The sequence below is a fragment of the Dama dama genome, chromosome 5 (assembly GCF_033118175.1).
Source record: "Dama dama isolate Ldn47 chromosome 5, ASM3311817v1, whole genome shotgun sequence".
NCBI lineage: Eukaryota > Metazoa > Chordata > Mammalia > Artiodactyla > Cervidae > Dama > Dama dama.
Genome location: NC_083685.1, coordinates 131,904,237 through 131,916,751, shown reverse-complemented (window position 1 = coordinate 131,916,751; position 12,515 = coordinate 131,904,237). Strand labels below are relative to the sequence as shown.

Sequence of the window (12,515 nt, the reverse complement as noted above, 5' to 3'; positions counted from 1 at the left end):
ACTGTACCCTGCCAGGCTCCTCTCTGCATGGGATTCTCCAAGCAAGAATACTGGAGTGGGTTGGCATGCCTTCCTCCAGGGGATCTTAGATTCCTTTACTAAATAAAATTGACAGATTATTTGGATTTTTCCTTAATTGCATTTGTAAGTGGCCAAAATATTAAGCCATACATAGCCAGGAACACCAAGGCCTTTTTTTTTTGTCTAGTCTACAAAAATGAGACTGTAAACTCCTGGAGAATGGGCAGTTATCTTTCAGATTATTTGCTGTTTTAAGGTTATCCCTTACTGAGTTTTTGTCTTGTCAAAGAAATTTGCTTCATTTATCAGTTTTCTTTCTTGCAGAGAAATTGCAACTACAAAATTTTAAGAACAAAACCAAAGTAGTAATAATCAATAATGGGTGAAAAAATGTTTAAAATATCCTACTTTTTGTCTAATATTGAATAGTCATTGGAATTTGTGACATCTACTGGAGACAGTGTATAATAACTTTAAAATATTTCCTTAGGTAAAAGTGATACAAATAATCCTGGACCTGAAATTAATAAGATTCGAACACCAGAGAAAAAACCTACAGAAGCAAAGCAGGTAGGTTATTTACCTTTAGTGAATGCATTGTTCTCATGGATTTAGTTTAATTGATCATCTTAGAATTCTGGTGTTTTATAGAAAATTATCTCCCCTTTTACGTTTTGTTGTTTGATGAGGATCTAGTGGGCACATTGCACTCTCTCCCTCTGCTGTTTCTTTGCTACATTATTTTATTTTTCAAAGTACTTTCTCAAATTATGTTATTCAGTGATAGGCTCAAATTTAGAGACTTCTTATGATAAAGTAGTAAGTGAAGACACAGCTATAGTTGTGTCATTAAACATTATCTCAGATTGGGAAGAGCTGTTACAGTGAAGAAGGAAGACTTCACATTCTCAAGCCCTCTCTCATCACGCCTGCTGTACCCATCCTTAACTCTTAACCCATTTGTTCATCTGCGTCTGTACTCATGAGCCAGTTAGGCAAAAATCAAATCGTTGGTTGGATTAGTGTTACTGGAGACCCATGTTTTCTGGCCTCAGGGCACCCGTGGGGCACCTGCCTGTGTTTCCTCTGTGTACCAGGCTCCCTTTGCCCGTTTACTCAGCGGCTCTTTGGATGACTGGGTACCTTCCGCCATTATTCTCATGATCAGAGGATGACCTCGCCTTAGAGATTAAACACTCAGGATTCCACCCTGCTAGCTGACAACTTTGGACTTGACACTTTTTGTCCTCAGACACCCTTACTTCTTCATCACCAGCCTCAGAGGGAGTTTCTGTGAAAACTAATCTGTCCTCTTCGAGTCACTTCCCTTCTTGTGTTTCGGAAGGAAGACAGCATGCTGTAGCTTAAAAACCTTCAGTAGCTTACCACAATTTTTGAGATTAAAAGGAAAATGTTTATATTCAGTATTGAATCATTCAGGGTCTTGTGTAATTGGGCTGTTGAAGTTTTATTTGATGTCAAGGAGGAGGAAATTAGCATGCAAGCCTAGTTGTAGCTCTGTGTACACAAAACTTCTCATCCCCTAGTAGCCACCGTGCTTTTCGTCTGCTCTCCTCTCTCGGTGTGTAAGCTGCTACCTTTTTCTAGTATGTCTTTCCCTCACTGCAAAACTCCAACCTCTTGTAAAGATTCAGCCCAAGTGTCATCATCTCTGTGAAGTCACCCTTGATTTTCTCAGGCTGTGGGATCTCGTGTCACACCCTCTTAAAACACCTCTAATTTTACGTTTACGTGTGATGTCCTCTACTGGACTCTGAGCCAGATTTTAGAAAACTTTCCGTAAGATAGTAAATTCTCAGACTTTGTGGGCCATATGGCTTCTGTTGCAACTGCTCACCTCTGCCATCGTTGTGAGAAAAGAGACACAGCATGTAAATGAATGAGTGTGGCTGTGTTCCAGTAAAACTTCGTGGACAAAAATACAGTGGACTGGAAATGGCCTGGGGGCCAGGCTCTGCCCGCCCTCGCTCTGCAGTCTTGATGGTACAGATGCAGTCTTATTGTGCCTTTAATCTCTCACATCAGGCACAGTGTCCTTGATACGCCCTCAGAAGTGTTTGTTGAAGGAAGGATGGCAAAAATTGACAGCCAAACAGATTATTCGAAGATGATATAGTACTTATTTTTTTGTTCACTTCAAAGTTATTTAAGTCGAGACAAGTTTTTTAATGTAGATATGTTTGAGGGAAGAGATGTATAAAAGCAATAAAATCAGAAAGAAAGAACACATTTCAGTGATTTTTATCAGAAGGAAATAATTGGTTATCTTTCCAAGGAAGGAAATGTAAAAAAAAAAATAATAATAATGTTTTTTAAATGGATATGCTATTAAAATAGTAGTATCTCTCCTTATGACTCAGATTTAATATGCTGTTTTTTCTGCTTCATGTTTCCTGATTTAAAGAATATTCTTTTACTTGATTGTCAGAAAGTGATTTACTAGGCACGCAATGCTCTTGCTCCTACTGATAAGAGTGGATCATATCCTTTAGAATTGCTGAGGGGAGGAAAGGTGGGAAGCCACAGGACTTAGATCTTCTGCAGCTAAAAAATATTTCTCCTTTTTTTTTTTTTTAGATTGATTTGGAATCAAACCCGCAGAACAGAAGTCCTGAATCACGTCCTGGCATTGTTTATCCCAATCCCAAATTTCATCGCAAAGATAATCTCACCCCAAGACACATAAACCTTCCTCTCCCTGCCCCCCATGCACAGTACGCCATCCCCGGTCGTCATTTTCATCCCCTTCCCCAGCTCCCGAGACCACCCTTCCCAATTCCGCAGCAGCACGCCTTGCTGAATCAGCAGCAGACTAACTTGCCTGAACAGCCGAGCCCCGTGCCAGCCCAGCCCAGTCAGGTGGCCCCTCAGCTGGGCCTGCCGCCGCCTCAGCTCTCCCCTGCCTACCCGGCCGGCCCCAGCAGTGCTTTCTTCAGTAACACGGTTCCCCACCGACCACAGTCCCCGCCCGCGGAGGCTGTGGTTCCCGAGCAGCAGCCTCCCCCCGTGCTGCAGGAGGGCCACAGTCCCCTGCGGGCCCTCACGCAGCCCGGCCCCATCCTGCCTTCACCTCTGAACAGCTTCCCGGACGAGAGCCCCCCGGGCCTGCCGATGGGGGAGGCTTTGGGTGAGTTCTCCTGTCGCTGCAGGACGGGACAGCGTCTGGGAGTGTTTACTTGAGTGACGTGTGCTATACAGTATTCATTTGAATCAGGATTGATTCATTTCTTCACATAACGCTGGCCAAAAAAAAAACTTAGTGTAATAATCAGAATCTAGTTCCAAATGCTATATAGAACTAAGCGTACAGTTGGTGTCAGGTTACGTCATGCTGTAGGTGAGGAGGAATCCCCATCATAACCGTGATTTAGTTACTGGGAAATTAGAAGTCCTGCTCTCTCCAAACTCATACGGTAGCCGTGTCTTTGTGGAGAATATCTGATTGTAAAAATTCTTGAAGACATTAACTTGAAACCCTAAACGCTGATAACTTAAACTTGTTACAAATGTGATTACAGATCGTATGCATGGGAGTGTAGCTCTGGAAACCCTGAGGCAGCAGCATGTGCGGCTACAGCAGTGGAGCGAGCACCACGCCTATCTCAGTCAGGGCAGCCTCCCGTACCCGCACCATCACCACCCTCACCCGCACCTCCAGCACCTTCCCCAGCCGCCCGTTGGATTGCATCAGCCCCCAGTGAGAGCAGACTGGAAGCTCCCCAGCAGTGCCGAAGATGAAGCAGAAACGACTGACTCACGGTCAGAAACAACTGCCTCACACTCGTTTCAGCAGACTGAACAGGGCCCCTGAGATGTGGCCTCCGTACTCTTTTCTTTCTTGAATGTTGTCCTGTTAGCCTCATACTGGAACACTGCCCCAAAGAAACTGGATGCCAGCCTTCTAGGCAACTGCTACACAGTTCTGTCGATTGACTCTAAAATGTAGAACATCTTTTTAGAAGTAACTTTTGTGAAAACCTAGGTGTGGAAGGTCTGCTGTGGACCGTGCATTTATGTGGCCTCTAGCTTTGCAGTCTCTTGTGAAAGAGACATGTACCATCACTATGGGTGTTTTTTCCGTATTCAGTCATAATGCAAAGAATGCAAAGAGAACAGAATTAAATTAGAGGTTAAAAGTTAAAAATTATACATTTACTACCAATATATTTTTTGCACAAAATTCTACCCTCTTTTAAGTCAGATGTTTGAGTCTTCAGTGCTCATTCTAAATTTGTTTTTATGGTGCGTCATTTGACTGCAGTGAAGCATTTCCCAATCCCTTCTGAGTAAGATCCACTGTTACGGTGACCTTCTGTAACTACCAGCTACCAAAGGCATGGAAAGACAAGGACAGTTGCTTTTAAATCCAAAAGGGGAAGAAAGAAGTCAGATACTTGGGTATAGTTAGTGTCTTCAGTTCAACATCTGTGAGCATTAATGCTTGCTTTTGAGATGAATTAATGCTAGTTCTAGTTATTATGCTTTTGTTTGTAAAAATTACACATGTAGTTGACTAAGCACTCCTCATATTTCATCATCCTTACATAGGTTTCAAGACTTACTCAGAGAACTGTCTAATCGTGAGCAAAGTGAAACACGGGAACTAGCTGAAATGCCACCACCTCAATCAAGACTTTTGCAGTATAGACAAATTCAGACTAGGAGCCCACCAGCAGCCCCCTCGCCCCCGTCCGGCGCAGACCACAGCACCCACTTTCCGAACTTCACTGACAGCAGCAGAGACCTTGAGGCGGCCAACAGCCCTGCGTTCCCACAGCGCCTGCCGCCCCCGATGTTCAGCTCTCCTTTCTCGTTGCCGTCGGAGCACCTCACCCCTCCTCCTCTGAAGTACCTGGCCCCTGATGGAGCGTGGACTTTCGCTAACTTACAGCAGAACCACCTGATGGGGCCGGGCTTTCCCTACGGCCTACCTCCACTGCCGCACAGGCCCCCGCAGACCCCTTTTGTGCAAATGCAGAGCCACCCGCCGGCTGTCGGTCAGGAGCCGCTCCACCCGCTGTCCTCCCGGACAGTGTCGTCCTCTTCGCTCCCCAGCTTAGAAGAGGTACGTTTCTGTCTTCTCCATTTCTCCTTTCAACCATCAGTTGATTGTGAAAAAAATCAATATTTATTGGTTTGATAATGTTAGTGGACAGATCTTATTGAATTTAATAGTCTTAAATTCTTGCAACTGAAAAGATGATCTTAAGTAAAGACAATCTTTTCTTGCAACTTGTTTTTCAGCTTCATTTTAAAGCTCTGTTTTTTTATTGAAGCATAGCTGCTTTACAATATTGTGTTAGTTTCAGCTGTACAGCAAAGCGGTTTAGTTATATGTATACATGTATATTTATTACTCTGTTTCCCACTGTGGGTTATTATGAGATACTGAACACTATCCCCTGTGTCACACAGCAAATCTGTGTTGCCTATCTGTTTAATTTACAGCAGTTTGTATTAGTTCATCCCGTACTCCCAGTTTACCCCCTTCCCCCACTTTTGATAGCCATAAGTTAATAGCCATGAGTTTTCTATGTCTGTGTGCCTCTTTCTGTTTTGTATATAGATTCATTTGTGTTATTTTACAGATTCTGCATATAAATGGTATCATATAATACTTTGACTTCACTTGGTGTGATAATCTCCAGGCCCATCCATGTTGCTGCAAATGGCAAAATTCATTTTTTTTGTAGCTGAGTAGTATTCTGTTTTATACACACACACACACATACATACACACACACACACACACACACACACACACACATACATATAAATATATTCCACTGTGTGTGTGTGTGTGTGTGTGTGTGTGTGTGTGTTAGTTGCTCAGTCATGTCCGACACTTTATGACCCCACAGACGCCCACCAGGCGCCTCTGTCCATGGGATTTCCCAGGTAAGAGTACTGGAGTGTTTTGCCATTTCCTTCTCCAGGGGATCTTCCCAACCCAGGAATCGAATCTGGGTCTTCTGCATTGTGGGCAGATTCTTTACTATCTGCGCCGTCAGGAAAGCCCATGCATATATATACACACACATTTTCTTTATCCATTCATCTGTCGATAGACACTGAGTTTGTTTTCCATGTCTTGGCTATTCTAAACAGTGCTGCTATGAACAGTGGGGCACATGTATCTTTTCAAGTTAGAATTTTTGTCTTTTCCAGATGTGTGCCCGGGAGTGAAATTGCCAAGTCGCGTGGTGGCTCTGGTTTTAGCTGTTACGGAGCCTCCACGCCGTTTCCCACGGCGGCGGCGGCGGCGCCACTTGCTTCCCACAGACAGTGCAGGGGGGTGCCCTTTTCTCCACACCCTGTTTAGCTTTCATTATTTGTAGACATTTTAATGATAGCCAGTCTGACCAGTGTGAGGTGGTACCTTATTGTGGTTTTAATTTGTATTTCTCTAATAATTAGCGATGTTGAGCATCTCTTCATGTGCTTTTTGGCCATCTGTATGTCTTTGGAGAAATGTCTGTTAGGTCTCCTGCCCATTTTTTGATTGGGTTGTTTGCTTTCTTGACCTTGAGTTGTATGAGTTATTTGTGTACTTTGGAAATTAACCCTTTGATGGTGAGGTCATTTACAAATATTTTTTTCCATTCCTTAGGTTGTCTTTTCATTTTGTTGATGGTTTCCTTTGCTATGCAAAAGCTTTTAAGTTTGGTTAGGTCCCCTGTGTTTATTTTTGCTTCTGTTTCTTTTGCCATGAGAGACTGACGTAAGAAAATACTGCCGTGCGTTACGTCCATAAATGTTGGCTGTGTTCTCTTCTAGAAGCTTTTTGTTGTCATGTCTTATATTTAGGTCTTTAAACTATCGAGTATATTTTTTATGTGAGATGAGGGAGTGTTCTAATTTCATTGATTTACCTGCATGTTCTTGGAATTTATTTTCATTTCTCCCCTGTTACTGTGCTATTTCAGACCTTGTAGAAGGGTCAGTGTTAAAACATGAAGCCTGTCAGAGCCTTTTATTGTAACTGCTTTAGAGCATTTAACATCGAACTGACTTGAGGAGGCTATTCACTTAAGAAGCTTTGTCCTGTCTAATCTGGGGAAATGGATTTTAGTGTCTCATCTTTTCACTTACTTTATTTTTGTTGATTACAAGTTTGTTCATTAGAGTCCGTGACCAGTGCTCGCTTTCTCAGCCAGCCGTGGTTTCTCCTCTCACCCATCCCTGCCTTCTTAGCCTGGGGCAGTTAACGTCTGATTCCCAGAGGTCAGAAAGTACAGTGCTTAACGTAGAATTGGCAATGCTAAACTAAGCATTTTAAAGTAAATGGAATTTTTCTTAAAATATATTGGTGTTGCCAAAGAGCATCTTTATGGACCTTCACTGATTAAAGATCATAGTAATTCTAGATTATAAAACTTCAAAAATGATACTGTTTGGATAAAAATGTTGTCTAGCTATTCCTTTGAAGCTCAGCTATTAGAAATAAGAATGTGTAAAGTTTGTGTGATCATTATCAATCCCAAATGTCTTAAAACAGGGTGAACATTTAGAATTTTGAGATGTGAAAAATATTTTTTTGACTTCATTTTGGTGGTTCCTTAGTGATTTCTAAAGGCTTTAGAAATAATTCATATTTTGCAAATATTCTGCTATAGATGCTGATTAAAAAGTTAAGTTTCATAGGGACATTTCTATATATCTTATTTGTCTGTTTTGGAGGTAATTTGTTGCAATTCACTATTTTATCCATTTGAAAGTGTCCATTTTAGAGTAAAATTTAATGGATTTTCATATATGCACAATATCATGCAGCAACCACCACTGTCTAATGTTAGAACATTTTTGCCACCCTCAGAGAAACACCATCACCATTGAGCAGTTACTCCCCAGCCCTCCCTGCCTCTAGTCCCCAACAACTAATAATCTGTTTTCTGTCCCTGTAGAGACTTTTGGTATAAATGGAATCATTCATGTGGTCTTTCGTGTCTTCTTTCATTTAGTATCATGCTTTTGAAGCTCATCCACTTTGTAGCGTGTATCAATACCTCATAATTTTTCATGGCTGAGTGATATTCTGTTGTATGGATATACTGCCATTTGTTTATATGTTCATCATTTGATGGACATTTGGGTTGTTTCTTTTTTTTCTTTTGCCATTATGAATAATGTGTCTATGTGCATTCATGAACAAATTTTTTGTGAAAGTATATTTTCAGTTCTCTTGTACCTGAAATTCTTGGGTCATATGGTAACTGTTTTTGAGAGGCAGCCAAACTGTTTTCCACAGTGTCTTGCATCATTTATATTCTAATTTGTCCTTTTTTAAAAAAAATTATAGCCATCCTAGTGGGTGTGAAATAGTATTTCATTTTGATTTGCATTTCCCTAACAACTAATGATGCTGAGCATCTTCTAATATGCGTATTGGCCATTCATACATCTTCTTTGGAGAAATGTCTATTCAGATCCTTTGCTTTGAAAAACAATTGTCTTTGTGTTGTGGAGCCATAGAGTTTTTGTGTATATCTTAGATATAGGTTCTTATCACATATAATTTGCAATATTTTCTCCCATTTTGTGGACTGTCTTTTCACCCTCTTGAGAGTATCCTTTGATGCAGCAAAGGCTTTAATTTAGATAAGGTCCAGTTTGTCTGTTTTTTCTTTGTTCATCATGCCTCTGGTGTCTTGTCTAAGAAACTATTGCATAGGCCAAGGTCACAGAGAATTACATCTACCTTCCCTAGTTTTATAGTTTTAGTTCTTACGTTTAATTCTCTGATCCATTCTGAAATAATTTTTGTGCATTTTGTGAGGTAGGTGTCTTAATTCATTATTTTGCATGTGGTCATTGAGTTTTATTTGCACCATTTGTTGGAAAGACTGTTCTTTCTCCAGTTTATGGTCTTAGCAACCTTGTCAAAAATCAACTGACCATAGACCTTTGGGTTTACATCTTGACTCTTAAGTTCTGCTCCTGGATCTGTATGTCCTTATGCTGACCACACTGGCTTGTATACTGTAGCTTTGTCCTGAGTTTCCTGTTTGGAAGTATGAGTCTTTGTACTTTGTTCTTCTGTTTCAAGATAGTTTTGGCTATTCTGGGTTCTTTGAATTACCATATGGAACTTAGGGTTAGTTTGTCAGTTTCTGCAAAAAAGGAGTGAGCTGGGATTTTAAAAGGGATTGCTTTAAATTTGTAGATTAACTTGGGAAGTATTGACATCTTAACAATATAAAGTCTTCTGGTACCTGAACATGAGATGTCTTTGAAAATTTCTTTCAGTAGTGTTTTGTAATTTTCCAATTATTTCTTATACTTCTTTTGTTAAGTTTATTCCAAGTATATTTTTTGTGCTATTGTAAATGTTTTCTTAGTTTCATTTTTTTGGTTGTTCACTACTGGTTTAGAAATACGGTTGACTGTGTGTTGGTTGTGCATCTTCAGACTTGCAGAACTCTTTGTCAGCTCTAATAGATTTTTTTGTGGATAATTTGGATTTTTTATATAGAAGATAATGTCATCTACAAATATAATTTTGTTCTTTCTGTCTAACGTAGATGTTTTTTTTATTTCTTTTGCTTGCTTAATTGCCCTGGCCAGAACTTCTAGTTTAATGCCTAAGGTATGTATTTGGCAAAATTAGAGAAAACAGGTATTGCTGGGGTCTGTTTCCCAGATTTCCTGCTGTTATTGATTTCTTCTGATTTAATCCCATGTGGTTGGAGAACATACTTTGTATAATTCTATTATTTAAAAAATTGTTGAGACTTGTTTGATGCGCCTGAAACACTGGTGCACTGGAGAAGAATGTGTACTTGCTCTTGTTGGATGGAGGGTTCTGTGAACTTGTTAGGTCTTTTTGGTTTAAATTGTTCACAGTTTCTCTTTCCCTTGGGTCTGTTGTTCAGGTCTTATATCTATTATCGAAAGGAGAATGTTGGAGTCTCCAGCTGTTATTGTTGAATTGTCTATTTCTCCTTTTAATTCTGTCAGTTTATGCTTCATCATGTTATTTTGGAGTTCTGTCCTTAGCTTTCATATATTTACAGTTGTTGTATCATCTTGATAGGTTGGCCTTTCATCATTATATGGTGTCCTTTGTCTCTCATAACAGTTTTTGTCTCTGAGTGTGCTTTTTTCTGACATTTGTATGGCCACTCCAGCTCACTTTTGGTTATTGTTTGCATGGAATGTCTTTTTTTCATCTTTTTGTTTTTTTATTTTGTTGTCATTTGTTTGTCTAGCAACATTTCTGAACTAATTTTTTTATTTTAAATTTTGAAGTAATTTTTTAAAGCCTGTAATTGTTTTGTGTGGCCTCTTGATGTTTTCCTTCGAAGGGCTGAGTAATTGACTATAGTCATTGCCAAGAGATCTCCTTAAAGGCTCAGGACCAAAGACATTGTCCAGTTTTGCAGAGGGGTGTGTGTGTGTGTGTGTGTGTGTGTGTGTGTGTGTGTGCGCGCGCACACATGTGCACTTTCCTCACTGAGCTGGCAGCTCACGTGTCTGCTTTAGCTTTCACTTCCTGCCTCTCCAGGCTCTGGCTTAGCCGGAGGGGAGGACTCTTCAGGCCTGTCCTAGCGTGGGCACAGCGTGTTTGTGGTCTTCTGCATTCCCAGGAAGGAATAGGTCAGAGCTTGTCAAGGTCTTTCTTCCCGGAAGTGTCTTACACCTCGGCCTTTCCTCTAAAGCTTTCTGGCTTTGGAGCCCAGCTTTCAGTCCAGCCGCAGCCCGTTGCTTCAGGCAGCAGCAACTAAAGCATTTGCCTTGTCAGTATTTTCAATACGGCCCCTTCGGCACTGGCTGGGTTCCAGGGGAGATAAGATAAAGCAAGTGTTGTTTTGTACCAGAAAGGCCGAAATAAATAATTACAGCTCTGTGACAGTGAGGCCCTTCTGCTCTGATACTGGTGCTGGAAAACGGAGGGTCTTATTTTTAAGGCTACCAGGAGAATGGGACTAGGGTAAGTTAAAGTACCACAAATCTTGCTGTTCTTACTAAGTTTTCCTGGTTTTTCTTGAGTAAGTGCTCCCCTGGTTGCTTCAAGCTTTAATTTTCTGAATTCCAAGAAAGTTGATTGTGACAGGTTTTGTCAGTTTTTTTCATTGCTTTTATGGTGTTCCTTATTCCACCATTTTTACTGATAACACTTGTGATACTTTAACTAATCAAATGAATTCATAATGTGTGGGGGAAGTAACATGCCAAAGTTTTTATAAGGTTTTATGAAGTGTCATACTTTGGTAAATAATGCTGAATACTGAATAGTGTACTTATAATCATTGATCTATTTAAATGTTTCTCAGTTTTGGAATTTAAGCTCTTCACACCTTCAAGCCCCTGACGCTTGTTCTCACTGTCCAGCTGTGAGGGTGTGAATAAGCGCTTTCAGTTGTCATCGGGTTCTGAGAGTGAAATTACTTTTGCAAAAACATTTGGTCATCTGTATTTTGATGCATGAGAGTCACGAATGATGACTAACTTGCAACACTGAAGAAAATACCTTGACAAAGAAAAATATTATTTTTACCACATTTGCAGGTTTTGATGTTTTCAGTACGCTAGGATAACTTGTGTGCGTTGTGTTGTAAAGGTGATTTTGCATGAATCATCTCACAGAATGAATGGTTTGTGTGTTTGTTGTTTATTTCTAACCTTTTAAAATAATTTATTTAACATTAACAACAGAAAAACATTTTATTTCCTTACCCACTGTGAATCCCTTTACTGCTAGAAGCCTTGAGAGATTAAACTTAAGCAGGATGAAAATATCTAGATGTGAACAGTTAACTTGAGCAGATGGTTTTTCATACTGTGTTTCATTTGTTTTTTCTTTTTGATAATAATTTTGATTTTGTTTTGACAAAAGATGCACCTCTTCAGCATGGAAAGTGTGGAAGCTAGAGCAATTATTCCTAATTTTGTCATACCAAGATAGCTACTGTAATGCCAGGAAGGAGGAAATTTCCTCTGCCCTTCTAGGTTCTTCCGGCTGGCCTAAGAATTAAATTGACATGATGAAACAGATGAATAGGAGAAACATCAAACCAGGTTTAATTACTGTCTATACATGGGTGAGATCCAAGAAAACTGAGTAACTCACCAAAATGGTTGAAGCCCTTGCCTTAAGTACCGTCTTCAACTGAAGACTAAAGGATGTGGGGTAGTGGCTGGGTGTTGAGAGTGGAGGGAGGCAACTGACGTGGAGAAGGAAAAAGCACAGGTGTGGTGTGGTGTTTGCCCACAGTGCCGAGGCAGGGGAACTAGGGAGGAATCTTAACAGGCAGGCTTTGCTGGCTTCTTCCCTGGCTGGACCCCTAGTTTGCACTGTGTTTGTCTCAGGTCCTCTGGCTGCATTCTCTTAAACGGTTAAGGGGGAGGGAGGTTCTTCCTGAGTCTTTCAGGCCTTACAGACAATCGGCCTAAATGAATCCTCAGGCCAGAGAGACGGTTTTGGGGCGGCCAGTTTTGTTCCCCTGCAGCGACAGGTAGTATTCCTAGCGCTC

The 12,515-nt window shown here is 40.7% G+C and overlaps 1 protein-coding gene across 14 annotated transcripts in view; it reads left to right on the top strand.

The window, feature by feature from the left end:
- HELZ (helicase with zinc finger) overlaps window positions 1-12,515 on the top strand; it is a 142,027-nt gene that overhangs the window by 117,159 nt on the left and 12,353 nt on the right. For all 14 annotated transcript variants that reach the window (XM_061145052.1, XM_061145056.1, XM_061145043.1 and 11 more), the window contains 4 exons: window positions 512-591; window positions 2,620-3,169; window positions 3,561-3,801; window positions 4,591-5,107. In XM_061145052.1, coding sequence (XP_061001035.1) covers window positions 512-591; window positions 2,620-3,169; window positions 3,561-3,801; window positions 4,591-5,107 — 1,388 coding nt within the window. The remainder of the gene's footprint in view (window positions 1-511; window positions 592-2,619; window positions 3,170-3,560; window positions 3,802-4,590; window positions 5,108-12,515) is intronic.